This window comes from Apodemus sylvaticus, chromosome 17, assembly GCF_947179515.1.
Source record: "Apodemus sylvaticus chromosome 17, mApoSyl1.1, whole genome shotgun sequence".
Classification (NCBI taxonomy): Eukaryota; Metazoa; Chordata; class Mammalia; order Rodentia; family Muridae; genus Apodemus; species Apodemus sylvaticus.
In genome coordinates this window covers 56,322,048-56,341,699 of record NC_067488.1, presented here as the reverse complement: position 1 = coordinate 56,341,699, position 19,652 = coordinate 56,322,048, and the positions used below count along the sequence as shown (strand labels likewise).

General features: G+C 47.9%; 1 protein-coding gene across 1 annotated transcript in view; it reads right to left on the bottom strand.

The window, feature by feature from the left end:
- Tafa5 (TAFA chemokine like family member 5) overlaps positions 1-19,652 on the bottom strand; it is a 141,350-nt gene that overhangs the window by 20,876 nt on the left and 100,822 nt on the right. The window contains exon 3 of the mRNA XM_052161510.1: positions 17,177-17,304. Within this exon, the coding sequence (XP_052017470.1) occupies positions 17,177-17,304 (128 nt within the window). The remainder of the gene's footprint in view (positions 1-17,176; positions 17,305-19,652) is intronic.

Below are 19,652 nucleotides of genomic sequence, written 5' to 3'. Positions count from 1 at the left end.
TGTAGTCTACCATCAACAAGACCACCTTCCAAGGTTCCTTCTCATGTCCCTTTCTACTTAGGACAGCCATTAGGGTTGGTGTGGCCATCTCTTTGTGGCCAGATTCCAGGGCTCTGAGCAGAACACAAGGCAGAAGAGAGATGCTATGATCCCACCAAGCTGGTCTCCACCACACCGCAGTGTATCTGGTGATGTGATGCAGGGCGAATTTCCATGGATGGAAGATATAACATCTGTATGTCCACTGTAGTTGTTTCTCTGAGACTGTGTTAAGTATCTCACGATATTTAATCATGAATCCTGTTAAACTGATGGATTTTATTATAGTCACAGGGCCGGGCAATCACACCATAGTTTGATGTAGCTTAATTTTGTCTCCTCAGTGAGACAGCACACCATCAGTCATCACCCATTTTCTTATCTTTGTGGTCTGCTCAGACTGGACATTTTATAGAGGCAGAGGCATTCAGTAGTATGTCTTAGTTAGGGTTTCATTGATGTGAAGAGACACCATGACCAAGGCAACTCTTATAAAGGAAAACATTTCATCGGAGCTAGCTTACAGGTTCAGAGGTTCTGTCCATTATCATGGCGGGAAGCATGGCAGAGTGCAGGCAGATAAGGTGCAGATGGAGCTGAGAGTTCTGCATCTGAAGGGCACAGTGGTTCTCTTCCTCAGTGGGTGGAACTTGAGCATGGGACCTCAAAGCCCACCCCCACAGTGATGCACTTCTAACAAGGCCACACTCACTCTGACAAGGCCATACCTCCTAATAGTGCCACTTCCCATGGGCCAAGACTATTCAAACCACCACACAGTGCTCAGTGTGTGAGGTGTACCACATGGCAGCAAGCATCAGCACTCAGACTTCTTCACAGTTGAAGGAAGTGTTGCAGTTACTTACCCACCAGCCACTGATGGTCACATGACCATCTCCATCTGCTGGCTCTGTCAACAATGTCATGAAGGATAGGTGTGCATGTGTGTGGACAGGTATTCCTCTTTTGTGAATAGAAAGACTTAAGAAGGGTCCTGTGCCAACTTTAGGCTCATCTTTCTGAGCAAAGACTACACTGAGTTCCAAGTGCCTTAACCACTTGTGATTATCCAGATGGATGCTGTCCGTATGCCTTCCAAAAGACTGATGGACTTATATACACTAGTATCTTCCAGAAGGTCATAGAGGTAGCGGGAAGGAAATAAAACCAACCATAATTTCTCTGATGACTGAAAACTAATTTGTCTTTTTTATCAGCTATTGTCTGAGAAGAATCTCCACACTTCGTGTGCATTCCTGCTTTGTACTGTGGGAATTCACTATTCATATACCTTACCCCTTTTCCTCTGGGGCACTGCCTTTGCACCACACTATAAGTCTCCTTGCCAACTGTTCCAACCCATCTCCAGATTACTATGGCTCTACCTGTGATTTTTTTTTTTAAGTTTTATGATGCGCTACAGACGAAATGTTTTCAGTAGAACATATATAAAGCACACTGATTTTTTGAGGAGGGGAGGGAAGAGTGAGTTAAACCAAGGTTGCTATACATTGTAGCTATATGATCTGCCATGGGCCTTCCACCCACAGGCTGTAGGTTTGTGGTATTTGCAATGCTTGGCTGCGGTGTGTAAGCCATGCCACAGAGCCAGGCTGCAGGAGAGGTCAGGTGCATTCATGCATCTGCTGCTTTCAGTGCTTCACGTATTCATAGAGAACACTGCTCTGCTCGTGGTCTCAGGGAGTATGAGCTGGGAGTATGGATTTCGTAGGCTGGGTTTGAACTTGCAGCCTTCTTCCTTCCCCTGAACTTAGTTCAGTGCTCATCCGTGCTTTGCCTTCACCTCCTCTGTTTCATCCCATTCTGCAGTCCCTAGGGAATTTCATCTGGAGCACAGCGTGTGGTAAGGATCCAATCTGACTTTTCCCAGAAATACTAAGCCAACGCTTCCAGCACTTGCTGATGTTCTGAGCCCCTGGTGTGTCTCAAATGCAATTCTTAGGAACCCATAGCTCCATTTAGGGACATATGGTCTGTTCCAAATGTCAGATGACAGTAGTAACAGACACTAACCATTACCAGGCTTTAATCAAGAGCCTAGGACTTTGTCCACATGATTTTCACCCCATCTTATGAGGTCCAGCTGCAGAAGCAAGGGCGGCTCACGTCTGGCTAGAGTCTCAAGCTGAGAACCAGGTGCCCACATATGACCTTTGAAGTCACATGCCTGCTGCAGCATGTTAAGGACATGTACACCCCTCTGATTGAGTTACAGGGATAAAATGTAAAACCCTCTGTAAAGTCACAAAGGATTTCCTTGGAAACTTAATGGGAATGACAGCATCAGACGTGTGAGTGAACACGAGTGATCCCTTCCATGGCTTTCTCTACAACCAGAGCAGCTGGGTCTGGTTTAAGGGTCGCTGCTTGTCAAACACTATAGGGTGTATATGGGCACATAGCCCTCCAAATTGAATACACTGGTAGCAGGTCCAATCTATTACTTCTGAGGCACTGACTTTCTGAGACTCATGAAGGTTTCATTTCTCATCTCAGATATTCACATCCCTGGGTCTGGTTTTCAAGAATGTCCGATGAGTGACCAGAGGCGGCGGCCTAAGCTCCTGAATGGCCTCCCTCCAGGCCTGTTCCTGCCTGCAGGACATCTATGCCTCTGGCTTCACATGGAGACAGCACAAGGCAAGGAGCACCAGGCCCACGGTGTTAGGCTAAGGTCTGAGGCTGCTTGTGCTGTTCAGCTGAGTTTCACTCTTTACCAGTGTAATTATTTTGTGCCTACTGCCTTTCAGGCGCATTGGCTATAGAAGAAACTCCATTTTGGGGTGGTGGTGGGGGTGGTATACATCTTATCATGGTCTCTCATAATACGTGACTTTGGAATATTAAAGTATAACTTCATTCCTTATATAAATCCTACTCTTTGGCTACTGGCTTTGTCTTATTTTTCAAGGACTATGGAGTCCAGGATAGGGTGGTTTCCTGTAGGTGCCACTGGCAAAGGCTGCGGCCAGAAACCCAGATGTGTCTGCAGCGCCTCCGACAGCTGCGGGCTCAGGCCCCAAGCGTACTCAGCTGGGTGAGTCCTAGGTCCAGCAGACTGTGGGTCACCAGCCTCAGACTTCACAGACATGAGCACTGCTGCCTTTCCGTTCTCTGGGATACACCTGCAATCAGGACTTCAAAGGCTCCCAGTTTCTCATGTGTCTCCGTATTTCAGTGGAAGAATCCTGCATGCTAAACGTGCCCATCAAATTCCCTCAGACTAGAAAGTTTACAGGAGATTAACATTTTTCCCCTTCTGTGATACATTCAGAAATTTTCTGCACAGAAAAAAAAAATCATGCATGCAGCCAAAGCACCGGGATCCTGATGAACATGGCGGCAGTTCCTGAGTGTATAAACGGTCTAAGTGCCAGACTGACAGACATCCTCTTCCTAAATTTACTTTTTGGCCTTAAAAATGTGGGCTAAAAGCTCGGCGTGGTGGCGCACACCTGAAATCCCAGCACTTGGGAGGCAGAGGCAGGCAGATTTCTGAGTTCGAGGCCAGCTTGGTCTACAGAGTGAGGACAGCCAGGGCTACACAGAGAAACCCTGTCAAAAACCAAATAAAAAAAAAAGGCGGGGGGGCTTAGTGGAGGTTTAAAAAAAAATCACATCTTTATAAGATTATCAAAGATACAGAAACCAATTCCAGGTGTTTCTTTTTAAGCTAATTAATAATTTTGATGCTAATTTTCTTCTCTTTGGAGGGTGGTTTTTTATTTATTTTAAATTAATTAGTTAATTATTTTTTTTACTCTCATTGTTTCTGATGTGTAACAATCCCCCCCCCCCACACACACACACACAACAAGAGCACTGTTCACTGGACACACTGAGTTCTTTCTACTTCTTCTTAAATGGGACGCTAATTCCATGCGTATGTCCAGCATACTCTGCCCTGCTCAGCCATCACATCAGGTAATGGTTCACTGTGGCAGCAAGCCCGGAGGCGGCATTTCTCGTGTTTTGTATGCACACAGATGAAGGCCCCGCTGAGACAGCCTGGGAAACTGCTGCATGGTAACTCGGCTTCAACTCTCTGCGGCCTTAAGGAAGAAGCAGAGCTCCGGATTTAGTTCGGAAGGAAGGCCGGCGCACCTCTTCTGTCTAGGATGATATTTTTGTGGGGATTTTGAAAATAATAACACATTAGCAACATCCTGGCTGGTAACACCAGTTTCCATAGGTAATTGCAAAAGCATCTGTGGGCAGGTGCATTTCCCAGGACCTATGGCTGCTTCTTCCGACTCCAGCTCTTGGTGGCTGACCTGAGAGATGCACGCAGCTCTCAGATCCAAACTCCATGTTACCGCAACTTCAATTCCATTCATTTCATCTGCAATTACGTTTTCCTCATCTGTGTCCCCGGCATGCTTGTCATCTGTGGAGGTCCCAGACAGTACTCTCTATTTTCATTTCACTGAAGTACAATGTACAAACAAATATATGTCAAGCAGTAACTGTACTGATAAATGACATCATAATGTTCCTATATATTATATCTCACTTTGTTTTCCTTTCATTTCCATCACTTAGCATAACTTTTTTTTTAAAAAAAGGTTTATTTATTTATTATATCTAAGTACACTATTGCTGTCTTCAGACACACCAGAAGAGGGCGTCAGATCTCATTACGGATGGTTGAGCCACCACGTGGGTGTTGGGATTTGAACACAGGACCTTTGGGAGAGCAGTCAGTGCTCTTAGCACTGAGCCATCTCTCCAGTCCCTTACCATAACTTTCTTTATCTTCACCTTAAATCTTTCCTGAGTTGCTTAGAGTGCCTTTAGACACCTCTGAAACATTGCTATCTTGAGCAACTGACCTGAAAGTCTTCTTTGCTGTTTTAAATAGAGACAGCTGGTCCACTTATATTTATTGTTTTCAGGTCCTGTCACACATGATGGTCTTTCCTGGCTTCTGGATAGTCTTCTCTCCTGGATCTACTCATTCTGCACAGCTCCTCTGGTCCTTTTTGCTCTTTTGTTCATGGTGCTTTAGCAAAAAGCAGGCTTAGTTTCCCTGGTAGTTTTTAATGCCAATCAAATCAGAGAGTCCATTTCCCAAAGGACAGAAGCCATCCTGGAAACCTTTGACCACAAAGGTTTCCTGCACTGAGGATGGGTGGGAATGACTCTCTCCACACCGCTGCTGGTTTTTCTCTGGCCATCCTTAACAATCCACAAGTGACACTAGAGCGTCATTTACATAAGGAGAGCTTTGTATAAGTCAGAGAAAATCAACGAACAAGGCTGGGAGTTTGCATGCAATTGTGGAGCCATAGCAACGGGCTGACTTCAGACTGGAGATCTTCCTGCCTTGGCCTCCTTAGAGCTGGGGTTTTAGGTCTGCGTTTATCAGGGCCTGCGATCAGTGTCAGTGTGACATCAGTGGACATCAGTCTTCCCTCACATGAACTTTATTATCTCCTGATTTCTGAGTGTTGCTTTATTCATCTGAGTGTATCTGTTTACTCACCTTTGTGGGAACACTATGTGGGGTTATACTTGGAAAATGCTCCAAGTTACTACCGTTGTCCAAAGCAATTAGATAGAAGGCTGAATCCACAAGAGAGATTGTGTCTTCGTCTATCTTGTTGAAAGTCCTCTCATCTTCTGGCTTCAGGTTTCCCTGGGCTCACAAGACTGTGTCTACATTGGTTCTGTGAATCATATTCTTCCATCTTTCCTTTTCTTCAGTGTCATCTACATGGCTGTCACACAGGTTTCCTTCACTCATTAAAGCCAGGCATATCCTGTGACGTCAGATCCAGTCAGGTTCCTTCCCTAGTTGGGACTTTCCTTCCTCCTGGGAGGACGTGAGTGTTTCTCTCTAACACCTTACTTTAGCCATAAGTTCATCTTTTCACTTCCCGACGCCAGGGCTCTAGGCAGCACCCTGGCTGGCTCTCAGGCTCTACGCCCCTTCTCTGGCCTCCAAAACTGCCTCCTCCTCCCTTCGTTCCACTTTGATGTTTCCTGGTTTTAATATTCCTCTCACGACGTAGTTTCCATTTTCTGTGGCGACAATTCTATTATTTGTAGCTTCCGATACACATTTGAATTCTGCTCTAAGGTCCTCAGTGGTTTTGCATGCACTGCGCGTCTCTGTGGGGAAGCACAAGGGCCTAGCCTTTAGTCCAGGCTCTTCTCTGCCATACTATCCTGGAATAACAGACATGGCCATGTTCAGCTCTGGAGTATCCAGGCAACACCTCTGAGGCGGCCAGGTGCGAGCCCAGTGGGCTTCTCCAGGGTTACCCAGGCATCTCTTCAGCTCACACTTCTCACAGACAGAGCTCACTTCCCTGAGCTCCAGTCTATGGCCTGAGTCTACCAGGCAGACCAAAGCTGCCCTACATTCCAAGAAGGCTTGGCTGCCAAGTCTTCAGCTCCCTCTGCTCCCCTGGATATGGGTTGCTCCGTACTCTTCCAGGCTGGACCTGGGTGCATGGTGGTAAATGTAAAGAAATACTTCTTTTCATGTGGCCACCAACAGGTTCTCACCAGTCAGAGGTGGCCTCAGGGTAGGGTTCTTGCTATTACAAGTTCTGCCTCAGCTTGGTAGTTTCACTGACTTCCGAGGTCAGAGGGCAGATAGGATGACCACAGGCTCCAAACTCTCTTCGTTTCTGCTCCATACAGGAGGCTCTGCCCACCACATAAGTTTTGCCAGCCAGCTCTCTCAAGTCCACCATTACTCCACGCCTTCTGCCCTTCCTGCCATCTCCATCCTCACATGTCCCAATGCTAAGCCAACTACGAAGAAGATGTCCTAGGGTTCTTTTGCACTGTGACTAATAGTCAAAGCATGGTTCAGACATGACATGGGCTGTTTACTCTTCTGAGGAGCCCAAGGACATCTTACATGGGGAATCTCTTCTTCCTCTGAAGGCTTGATGATATTGAGAGTTCTTATTTCAAACCTCCTTGCTAACTGGAAGCTGGGCAGAAGATGGAGCCTGTGTGTTGAGTCCAACCACTATATTAATTTACAAATGGTGGATGTACCTCCAAGGGCTTGGGATTCCTCTCCCACTAGTTACTAAGAAGTCCTATTTCTCCCATAGTGAAAAAAAAAAATACCACGCTCTCTCACCTCATCTTTGGAAACTTACCTACCAGTTGGCCTCACAGCCTTTGAGATGGCCATGCATACATATAGCAGAACTAAACAGCATGCTGGCAAGATACAGGCACGCAAATATAGAGTCCTGACCATTCCCAAAGCATGAATGCTATCACATCAAGAGAAGGCTTCCCAGAAGAGGCTCCTTCATCCTACACTGCCATTGGGATGGGAGCATCCCAGAATATGTAGGGTGTAAAAGGATAATCACCTTCCCTACAGAGACTCCTCATGTCTCAGAAACCTTTTCCCTCCACCCTTTCTTTTTCATCCCAGTAACCTGAGAGGACAGCTGAGGGAAGCCTCCTGCCTTCTCCAAAGAAGAAACCAAAGCTTAGGAAGCCCAACTGTCATTGTCACCTGGCCAGGAACATAGAAGTGTCAGTTCTCCAGGCTATGGATGTCTGAGTCTGACCTAGAAGGCTCATCAGTCCCAGAATAGGGCTCTTCTCTCAAAATGTGCCTCGGTGTTATTGTGCATGCTGCAGGCTAAGGCTGAGATTTATGTCCCAGTGCAGGGGATGGGGCATTTATGGGGACCTGGTGGCAGATCTGCAGAGTCATCTATGCTACTGCTGGGGCTCGGGCAGAGGCTGTCCTAGGACTTGATGTACCTGCTGAGTGTCTGACTTACCAGAGTTGACATTTAAAGCAATGTGGATAGAGACTTACAAATCCCTCAATCTCATTTTTTAAAGATGTATCACAAACACTATTGGTGATAATATTATTGAGTTTTATGTCAAGCCAGAGTAATCTGAAAGGAGGGAACCTCAATTGAGAAAATGCCTTCATAAGATCAGGCTGAAGGGCATTTTATTAGTGATTGATGAGGGAGGACTCGGCCCATTGTGGGAGGTGCCACCCCTGGGAAGGTGATCCTGGGTTCTATAAGAAAGCAGACTGAACACGCCCTGGGTGCAAGCCAGTAAGCAGTGCCATTCCATGGCCTCTGCATCAGTTCCTTGCTCTAGGTTCCTGCCATGCTTGAGTTCCTTGTCCTGACTTCCTTCAATAATGTGATGACTATTGTTGGTTGTCAACTATATCTAGAATGAACTATGATTCAGAAATGAAGGGCATGCCCGTGATCCGGATCTTAAGGCAGGAAGCCATATGCCTTTAATCCAGATCTTGAGGTGGGAAGACACACCTTTAATCTGGGCCATATCTCTTGGAAGCCTATATAACCACAACAAAAGAAGGAAGGTTTTGTTCTTTGTTATCTTGCCCCACCCGCCTTGCTAGCATATCTATTCCTTCACTGGCATTGGAGCCTACTTCTTCAAGATTCCAGCATATACAGAAGACCGGCTGGGACACCCAGCCTTGTGGGATTGAGCAACTACTAGATTCTTAAACTTTCTGCTCATAGCTAGCTATTGTTAAATTAACTGGCCTGGCCTGCAGCCTGTAAGCCAAGCCATACACACACAGACACACACACACACACACACACACACACACACACACACACAGAGAGAGAGAGAGAGAGAGAGAGAGAGAGAGAGAGAGAGAGAGAGAGAATCATTCCATTAAGTTTTATGACTAGAGAATCCTGACTAATAATAATAATATTAATAATAATAATAATAATAATAACATTGAAGACATTGAAGTATAAGACAAATAAATGCTTCCCCCCCAACTTGATTTCCACGTTTTGCCACAGCAATAGAAACCCTAATAGACAAACACCTATGCCGAAGGCTCATATTTCATTACCTCTGTAGCATACAGAGGCCACTGCAAAGCATCTGCCACTCCTGTTTACTTAGCCCACAGAACTGGCTAAGCACAGGGAGTCAAATCTGCATATCTTAACAATGAGGACCAACTCAGGAAGCCTGGGACTGAGGGCAGCCTGGCTCAGGGTCAGAGCACAGGAAGGTGTTAGAAGGCAGGGCCCCAGCAGCTTCCATGATGAAGACCCAGATGCTAACTTATCTTCCAACTTTATACTCAATATCCTGCTATATCTGATATAGCCGAGACCTGCCTTTACTTCTGGCCTTAATGAAAACACCATTTCTACCCAAGAGAGTCTAAGGACAACATAAGACACAGAGAAACACTTGGAGCACTTGACCAGCATTACCTGTCAAGATGGAGTTTGGCCCCTTCCTGGGAAAGCAAGGACACCTGTCAGGGATGCATGCCTGGCCCAATAGGTGGCAGTGGTCTGGAATGCCACATCCTAGGGTGGTCAACTGGGTATCAACTTCACTGTGTACAGGGCTGCCTATTAGAGTTGACCATACTGGGTTCTACTTAAGAGATGACTTTAGAGTCTTTTCACAGGTCTCTAACACAATTTTCTGGAACATTCCATAGCCTGCTTTCCATGGGCAGCTTTCCTCAAATCTGTAGAGTATCCAGGACAGAGAAGAAGGTTGCTCAGGACATGGGGCCCTACGAAGGTGCTTCACCATTTCCATGGTTATAGTAAGTGCTCAGACTTGTGGAAGGATGAGGTCTGGTGGGGGACACTTCTGAAAGAACAAGATCTCCTCTCTGGTGGCGACTCTATTCCCAGCTTCCATGGGTGAAGGACATTCAAGTTAGGAGGCCCCTGCCTCCATCAGCTGTGTCTGTGTGACAGAAGTACCACAGCACTGGGGACAAGCATTATCTTAGCTATGTTTTGGGCAGTGCAGTAGGTACCAAGATAATCACGCATATTCACTGAGCACCAAAGAGTCCTCTAGAGACCTGTGATGGTTTCAACACCTTAACATAGGGGACCATATGCTGAATCAGCCTTAGCTTCCAACATACAACCAATGCACCTGGGAGAAAGGGGACGGACAGGGAGACAGGGCTGGGGAGACAGGAACAGGCCGAACATGTGGCCCAGTTACACAGGGGCAGAAACTAGATTTCCCTGGCTCTACTCTTGGTCTTGGAACACCATTCTTAAACAGAACCTGACCCCTCATCTTCAATCTTACTGGAACCTTTAGCCATCCTGGTACCACCCTTAGGTGTGCTCAGTGCTGGCCCACCTGCTGGTCACCTCCACTATCATGAGAAGTATCCTTCTTGTGACAGTGAGCTCACGCCACACCCACCTGTCTTATATGCCAGGCTCTGTGTTCTACTCTGCACTGAGCCAGTTCCCTCCCCCCCCCATTCCAACCATTTGCCATTTATGCATTTTAAACAATTCAACGAACAACTGCTTTAAGGAAAATTGAGATGAATGCAGACCCAATTATGGAAAAGAGGGGCCAGCTGTAATGCCTCTCCTTCTGAAAAATGCCAACAGAAATAACATAGCTTTGTCAAGCCAATCCCTTTTGTTTGTTTGTTTTTGTTTCCAGGTTCATATCCGCCAGGAGCATGAAGGATGCCTCTGCTTACAATACTACTTGAGGCAGCACCACCATATACATTTTTGTTTGCGCACGGAATCCATTAAAACGTCCAGCTATTACCGTGGTGATGAACAGGGTGACTCAGACGAGCAGAGAATGGACCGCGCACTGATCCAAGTAATGACTGTGGTCTTTCATCACTTGTGCTGAACAAAGCTGGGTTAGGGCACCGGCACCGGGCTCCTGCAGACTGAGTCTGCACGGGCCGCCTCAGTGCTCACACCGCTTCTTAATCCGGTCTGCTTTGTCCTTGTGAGGACGTCACGTCCAGAAAGTATCTAAATCGATCCGAGGTGCAGGGCTGCTGGGCAAGAGGCCATCTCTGCTCCGGGGTCGCAGGCAGGATTTTCTCCTCCTCCTGTTCTGTGACGTTCCTTTTTGGCAGTCTGCCCGTGGGAAGTATTTCTTCGTGTGTGGCGGTTCTCTTTTACCCTAGCATGTCTGGCTCTTCCTCTACCCACGCTCCTGGTATGTCTGGTTCTTCTTTTCTACCAGCAAGATGTCATAGGGACCCACTGATCATACTGGAGGTGGGGGCCACAGCCTCTGAACTTTGGCCTAGGTTCCTCCCTGCCAGTGAGTTCCATGGTAGACAAGAGAGCCAATCTGTTTCCCAAGGGTTGTTTGTTGGGGTCTTCACAGTACTAGGCCTGTGGCATGGGACTAGGAGAGTGTTAGGAGCCAAGCAGGTTTAAGAAAAGAATGTCAATGCAGTCCGCTTAGGTCAGCTACGTGGAAGGTGACTCATTGATTCCCTCTCCATGTGGGATTCAAACAGAGAATCCCCACAAGAACAGCCAGTGTCCACTGAAGGAAACCCATCACCATGACCCACACTCCTTGCCACTGTGAGATGCAGTGGGATCACATGGGTGCTGTGGAGCCACTAAGTCAGGCTGTCAAGGGGGAGCACTGTTCTTTGAGACGAGCTCACATGACACCTCCTTTCCAGTCGTGTTCCCCTTGTGTTCAGAGGGAGAATTCTAAATCCTTGGCCTGGCCTTCTTGGCCTCACAGATTTGGCTGCTCCCTTGGGGATCTGCCTCACCTCAGCTAAGGAAGTCTCCTAAAGGCCTGTTTTCCCAGGTAGAGACCATGTCACAGAGGGTCCCACTTGTTCCTTTGATTACTAGATAGACACAGCCCACATATGACTCTTGACACAGTCTTTCTAGCAAGGTGGCTTCTCGAGACCAAGTGCCATTGGGAATCAGGGCCAGCTCAGGGGACATCTAGAATCAAAGTTGTAAATGTCATGGGGAGTGGCTTAGTGGTGGTAGGAGCAGGTAATGTGTGTGTGTGTGTGTGTGTGTGTTATAACCTTGTGCTCCCCAGTCTCATCTGTGTGCAATTAACTACCTGGGAGAAGGAAGGATATTAAATCAAGAAAAGACACCCTGCATGCCATGTCCCCAAAGTCTGGGTGTTTCAGAACTAGAGAGTTGTCTGCATGTACAGATAAGATATAAGCTGCAGAGATGCCCAGCATCAGACAGAGGGAGGAGGACCATATGGGACAGCAAGCAGAACTGGGGACAATGGAACTTTCTTGCATATCTACTATAAGGAGTAAGATAGCCATAGGGTCCCAGATGCTGGGTGACTAGGGCTCCCTAGGGTGGTTAAGCTGGAATCCCCCTTGCTGCTTACATGTGATTAGCTACTTGGAAACCAAGGATCTCCCTGCCAGGACACTTCTTCACCTTCTTCTGTATGAAGGGAACTTCGTACAAAGCTAGGTATCCCACTAGGCAGGCTGGCCTTGTCCTCAAGGAGGCTGGGCTCTGACAGCAGCTGCTACAGTGCTTACTGCTTGCTGTGTGGGGCTGGAAAGTGACTTTAGGTGTCCCCAGGAGCAGGCAGGTCATAATCCACTCCACATTCATCCTGGTAATTCCTTATGTCACTTCATGGTGACACAGGGCATTTGCATGCAGTACTCTGCGTGCCTTCCTTGCTCCTTCTGTGATCAAGGTTGCTTCATTGACCGTACTGTGGCTGTGGAGGTGAACTGTTTAGCTCTCAGGTGGCCTCCAGCACGGCTCCTGTGCACTGCCTAAACCTCCTTGCTGGGGCCTCATTCACTCTAGGAGATAGCCTTCCTGGCCACCTGTAAAGCCAGCCAGCCATCCTGGGAACTGGGTAAGGGGCCGGATCCAAGGTGGACATGCTTCCCAGCCTGTGCGCTGCCTGACCGAACTCAGCCGTCACTCCTTAGAAGTCATGCTGAATGCACACATGAGGTTTCTCGTGGCAAGCTAGTGGACCTCTCAAGATGGAGTGGCAGCGCCTGTCTACGGTGGGCAGGACTCGTACGCAGATGGGGAATGAAGTCGGGCTAAAGCAGCTGCATTACTCCCTTCCCTAGCGATTCATTTTTCCCATTTGACTTCTTAGAAAAGCATCCCATTCTCTTCTTCCTTTGGAAATTTATCCAGATTTCTACCGCAAGTGTAACCCAGGAGCCTGTTCATGGCTCCGGCTTCTGGAGGATGTCCACCAGGTTCGAGTCCCTTCACCCTCCACCTTCACATGGGTAGGGGTGTAGAGCCAATGGTGTGGGCTCTTCGAGCAAGGTTTGTTCTCCCCCCACACTGGTAGACCATTCTAGCAACCAGGGAACTACGGGTCAGGAGCCACATCTGGTCTCTAGCACCTGCGTTCTGGAACACCTGGGCTGGGGACACCTGGATGCCCATCTCTGCTTGAACAGCTCCTTCTGAGGTCTGCATTTGTGTGTGTGTGTGTGTGTGTGTGTGTGTGTGTGTGTGTGTATGTGTGTGTGTGTGTGTGTGTGTGTGTGTGTGTGTGTGTGAGAGAGAGAGAGAGAGAGAGAGAGAGAGAGAGAGAGAGAGCCTCTCTCTCTGTGAGTATCTTAGGGTTTGCATCATAGAAGAAAACCAGAGCAGGAACTGATGCAGAAGTCATTGTTCCCCATGACTTGCTCAGCCTGCTTACTTAAAGCATTCAGGAACATCCGTCATCTTACTAGGGGTAGCACAGCCCATGATGGGCTGGACCCTCTCACGTCAATCACTAATTAGGAAAACACTACAAACTTATGAATGTGTTTTCTCAAGTGACAATCCCTTTTAGACCCAAATATCTCTATCTTGGGTCAAGGCAGAACAGTGTGGGACTGATTTTGTCCTGAAGTTTAGACTCCACCTCCCCTCCCCCCCCATCTCATTCTGGAAGCTTCGTGATGACCCAAGGCTCTGGTGGGAACCTAGGCACACCTCGGTGTTGCCACCAAGCTGGCTACAGTCAGGGCTCTATGTTGATTTTTTTTTTAAAATATGGCCACACATAACCTTCAGAATCCTATGAAGCAGACCTTTAGGCTGACCCCTAGTTGTCAGGAAGCTGCCGAGGCAGAGTCCCGAGTGGAATGCGTACATCCCACTGAACAGCTGCCTGTCCATCAGAAGAGAGCAGGGTCCTCCCTGCTCAGGGACAGCTCTCCTAAAGCCTGGCTGAGGTGGACAGATGCTCGGCACTGCAGAAGATGCTGTCAGGACAGCTAATGAGCAGGCCATCTGCACGTGTGCTCTTTCATGACATGATTGTTCTCAGCGCTCTTGACCTCCTGAGGACCCAGTGGGTCGGGGGATGGACTGACCAGCCCAAGTCAGCAGCCAGATCCAGGCAAGCTGAGAGGAACCACTGCTCAGATGGACTCCACGTCTGCCTCTAACAGAGGCCCCAAAACACTGGGTGCAGGTTGGACGCTTATGTCCACATGTGTCCCTGCAGCTGGCATCTGGGCATATTTGGATCTATGTTCTCTAGGGTATACGTATCTGTGCAGTACTAGCTCTTGAGCGGGACCCCTGAGAAGCCCTCCCCAAACCTCCCTAACCCTGCAACTGCCTGTTTCTACACACAGAATTAAAACATGGTGCTTAATAGCTAATTGGAAAAATGGATTCCAATCCAGCTGGTTTATTCTGATTTAGGGAGCGGTATAGCTTACCGTTGAGCATCTTGCAATGCATAAACATTACAGAAGTGCAGAGTAAACACTGATTAGAATATCCGTGAAAGCCACTAACATGTGTGCGGTGCAGCCGTAGCCAGCCAACATCTGCTTAGAGATCCATTCCTGGCCAGCCATGAGGGACCAGAATCCCCATCCAGGATCCTCCTGATCTTTTCATTTAGGTCCTCTGCTGCCAGGGCTGGTAGAAACCAGGAGCCCAGGAGCTGCAGAAGAGGTAGGGAATCCCACTCTTTGCCCTATCTCTAAAACTGATGCATCACAGGTGGGTGCAGGAGAGTACTGCTTCCACATCCAAGAAGAACCTTTAGCAGTCTCACTAGTCATCTGGCTCAGTTCAGATGGATGCTCACAAGGCAAAGTGTAAGGGGCCACTTCAGAGACAGCAATTAACAAGGCTAGCCCACAGCCTCGTTCGTCTATCGAGTCCTCCGGGCCATGGACTTCCAGCTTCCCAGTATCTGAGCATCTTGCACAGCGCTCACTGAGCTTGTGGCGAGATAGGTGGCGTTCATCCCAGTGACCTGAGAAGCACGCTGGTATTTTTATGACCCTTCCTCCCCCTTTTACATGCTGATCATGAGCCAGTAAATTAATTTCACGACCCACTAATGGGGTGGTGACCCCCACTTGTGAGAAGCAGTGATTGCGGAAATGCGAACATCAGCATGTGCCTGGGGTCTGCATTGGGCTAATCAATGGATCCATTTATCACACATACTTAGAAGGCCCCAGGAGGGGACAGGCTACAGGATCCCCTAGGCTCAGATCATCCCCTGAGCAGCCCCCACTCAGCAGGTGACACTGTGGGACTTGGATACAGAGTTGATATAGCTGAGGTGCAGGCTGGAGAGGGGTCTTGGCTAGAGGAAAGTCCAATCTGGAACGAGTGACGCTGGAGAGGAATTAGCAGCCACCACATGGCCACCAGGCCTCTTACAGAAAAGTGGACCACAAGACCATCTGAGAAACAACTTAAGGTGGCATGTGAAACCTATGGTATTAATTTACTATATATGAGGCCATGATGTCATCATGCACATTAGGCACTTTAAATTGTGGTTTCTTAAGATCTCCTTTGAGAACCAATATTGAGATACCTTAAAAACACATCACCTCAGGCCAGAGGTTCTAGCAGGATTTGGGCCTCATTTTTCTAGACAGAAGGATGCAGGGTAGACTAGATTGCAGAGCTGTAGATTTCCCTTCTTGTTCCTGTAAGGGGCTCTCAGGGGGACCTCACACTGCCCCGTCTACTTTGGTATGCAGATGCAAATACACACTGCCTTAACTTGCCCATCTCTTCTAAGTGTTATACAGAAAGCGGTGAACCCACAGTGCCTAGCGCTTAGAACCCCTGGTTCTAAGGAGGACATAGGCCTGGGAATTCAGAGCCTCTGGCCTTGTCATGACTCTGGTCTGAATCACAGAGGGCCATGGCTATGTGACTTCCTTCTTGGCATCAGTTTTCAGCATTATGGCCCTCATCTAGGTGGCTAAACAGCCTGGGGTGTGGTCAGGAAGGCTTAGCCGTATCCCCGAGGCTACCATGTGGCACTGGGGCATGCCTTCAGCAGCCCTCTGCGTGGGTCTGGGTGATGGGGCTCATCACTGTGTATCATTCCCCTCAGACCCAACTGTGGTCCCTGCCAGGGGGGTCTTGGGAGTTTAGATGTTCAACTGGCTATGGTCTGCACAGGGCAGAGGCAGACATAGAGCTTCCTAGACCTGTGGCTTCCCTATACCATACATCACTCCAGGTTCCTCAGAGCCTTAGGCTCTTCGAAGTGTGCTTGCTTCTGGGTCCACTCAGCAGCCCAATAGACCCCCACACTGACCCTGAAAAGGTCTCAGCCTTTACATCATTCTCAAAGAAGCCAATGCTAAGTGCAGTCACTAGCCCAGATGATGAGGTTGAGGCTTACCTATCTTGCTTAAAACCCTTCATCTCTTAGTTGTATTTTATCACAGAGGATAATTTAGTTGTCTACAGTGTCTAGGCAGTGTGTGGTGCCACTACCTCAGAAACAACAACAAATTATAAAAGGACACCCTCAAGTCCTCTGTACTCACTGCCTGTAGGAGGAGCAGTCCTGGGGAGCAGGTTGACTGGGGCCTCCAGAAAGAACTCATTGTGCCCTGCTCAGTGGGATGAGGTGGGTAAGGTACTGGAGCTCTTGGGTTCTGTTAGCAGCCACTACACCATATCTGGGGCAGCAGCAGAACCATTTGCAGTGCCCTGCAGGCCTGAATTTTCATGGTCCCCTTGGTCTCAGGAGAGGTAAAAAAAATCTTGCTCTCAGGTTTGGATGGTACCTGATGTACCTCTACATCTCCCCCCACAAAGCCAAGCAGCTTTGGCACCAGCAATATGCACTGTCTCAGCTTCACTTCAGTTCTGTCCCTGTGTGTCCAAAGACCAACCGATTTGGAACAGGCTCTCTGGGACTTATCCCCAGAGAGTAAGGAGAAGCTGTGACAGGGACAGAGACACCAGATGCCACCTGTCTCTGGTTCCCAGAGTCTATCTACATCCATCGTGGGATTTTGTGTTTGCTTAAATCTCCCCACCATGCCCACCAAAAAAGGAAAGAGGCCACATACCGTGGTGGTCTTTATCCGCCCTCCGGGCTGTGTGCAAGTCCAGCCTGATCGGTTGATTAACAAGTCACAGCCTTCCCCCTCCAGGCAAGGAAGCATGTCACACCACTGCTTTGTCTTGATAATTCGAGCTGTGGGAGAGAGGAGAGAGAGAGAGTTGTTCAGTGTGCCACTTCCAACCTGTGGGCCACTGAGTAGAGTGCTGCATCCTAAACTAGGGCCTGGCCCCTGACATCACGGTGGGAAGCCACATAAATAGGGACCATGCCATTTGGAGGCATTCCCAATGGATGCTGGACATATACTGCCTCTCCTTGGTGTAGCACCATTGGTCCCCAACTATCAATAGTCACAAAGGGCGTTAGAACATTTTCAAAACAACATCATTCCCCTTCCTGAGGATCAAAAACCTCACTTTTTGATTTGTCAGAAATGGATAGATGTACTGAGGTGACTGTCCACTGGACAGCTTGGGTAGGACCAGGGTTCAATAAGTTAGCAATTCAATAGTGGCCATGACCCCTATCACCCCCATCTACAGACACTGTCTTGACTCAAGGCTCTGAGACTGGCAAACTCTAGTTTCTGTCTTACTCCTTGAAGCATACAGGGTAGGGGTCTAGTGGAGAGCTGAGAGTGGGAAGGTGGTCCTAGAGTTCAGGAAAGAGTTTCATCCAAAGAGTTTCATGCAAAGGCTACACAGATGAAAGCCACCTTTCTTCTTCCTTGGAAATGCATCTAGGTTTGGTGGTTTGCCCTGATAGTCAGGAAGGCTCTGTGAGAAACTTATGAGGAAGAAGACCACAATGAAGTTGAGTTTTCTTATTATCAGAATCTTCTATGACTGGCTAAGACAATTCTTCCTGTTGCATCTGCATTCAAGAGACCCATACACAAGGCTAGTAAAAGGCTGTCTGTGAGATAGCCAATCATACTCAATGTGATGTAGCTTCTGATCACCTAGGAGACTGTGGAACATAACCATGAGCGTCTATAAGGGCTTTCCAGAGAGAACTGGGCAAAGGGGATTACCTACCCTGTTCATGGGCAGCACAACTGGCTACCTGGGTACCTGGGCAGAGCAAAGAACAAGGGCAAAGCCAGGATAATATGAGTGTTTCCTGTTTGCTGCTCAAAGGCCCACGAAGTGATAAGCTTTCTTTCCCACTTCTGTCTCGAGTTCTGTCTAAATGCATGGAGCCAGGCAAGCAGGAACTGAGTCTCCTGAAGTAAACTTTTCATTCTGTTTCTTCCAGGTACTTTATCACAGCAGTGAGAGAGTAAAACACTGAGGTGGTCAGAAGGGACACCAGCACCCCCTGGGCACTGTTTGAAGGCTCAGTAACACAGGATTTTAACTTTAACCTCAACATCCGAGACTGGAAGACACTTAGAATCTTTCATGAAAAGGAAACCAAATAGAACCACAAAACCCTTTGGGGTCTAGGGTCACAAAAGACCCAGCAAAGAGTAAGGTTATGCCTGTTACATTCCTGTTAGTGTGACCTCCATGCCTGACATACCTCTCCCCATGCAGGAAGGACCTAGCATGGATTCTGCACTGCTTACCCACTTAGAGTTCACTGCCTCATGGGTGGGGCTTGAGTTCCTTTCTTTTTGGCATCAGGGTCTTCAGTATTAGGAACCATCACCTTTTTCAGTTGGGCTCCTCCTTCCTAAAGCAGCACTACATTTTGATTGGCCCCATAGCTCAGTAGGCACAAGGAGCTGGTGACTGAGCTGCAGAATTGACCAACTCTAGTTGAGAGAAGTGAGTCCCTCTCTGTCACCCTCACATGACAACAGCTATAGACTTTTCTATTCTAGACAAGAATGGACTACATCCTCTAACCAATTCAGATCCACCCTGAGTCCCACACACAACCTCTCCAACTCCTGGGCTTTCTCCCTTTCTCCCTTCTCTTTGGCCTTCTTTTCAATTTTACTGTTCTCTCTCTCTCTCTCTCTTTCTCTCTCTCTCTCTCTCTCTCTCTCTCTCTCTCTCTCTCTCTCTCTCTCACACACACACACACACACAAATACATACACAATGTACAAATATGTACACACATGCACAAATATGTACATATATGTACAGGCATGTATATATATATGCACAGTACTCCAGGCTGGCTTAAACTAGAGGTACAATGCTATAGGATGTTTGTACTACAGTTTCTCTGCAATTTGATAGCTGGCATGTAAACAACTCTTCCAACACATATGAACTTTGGTGGAGTGTGCTCAGACATAGTTCTTCCCCTGCTGTGTAATCAGTAGATTTCATTGCCATGAGATAGCATGTGCCATGACCAGGCATCTGGTCATGGTGGAGCTAGATTGGGTAGGGGATGTAATCCCTTCTTGTCTAGAATAGAAAAGTCTGTAGCTGTTGTCATCTGAGGTGACAGAGGGGGACTCACTTCTCTCGACCAGAAGGGTACAACTGCCAGTGTTAAGCTCCCTGCTAGTTGATATC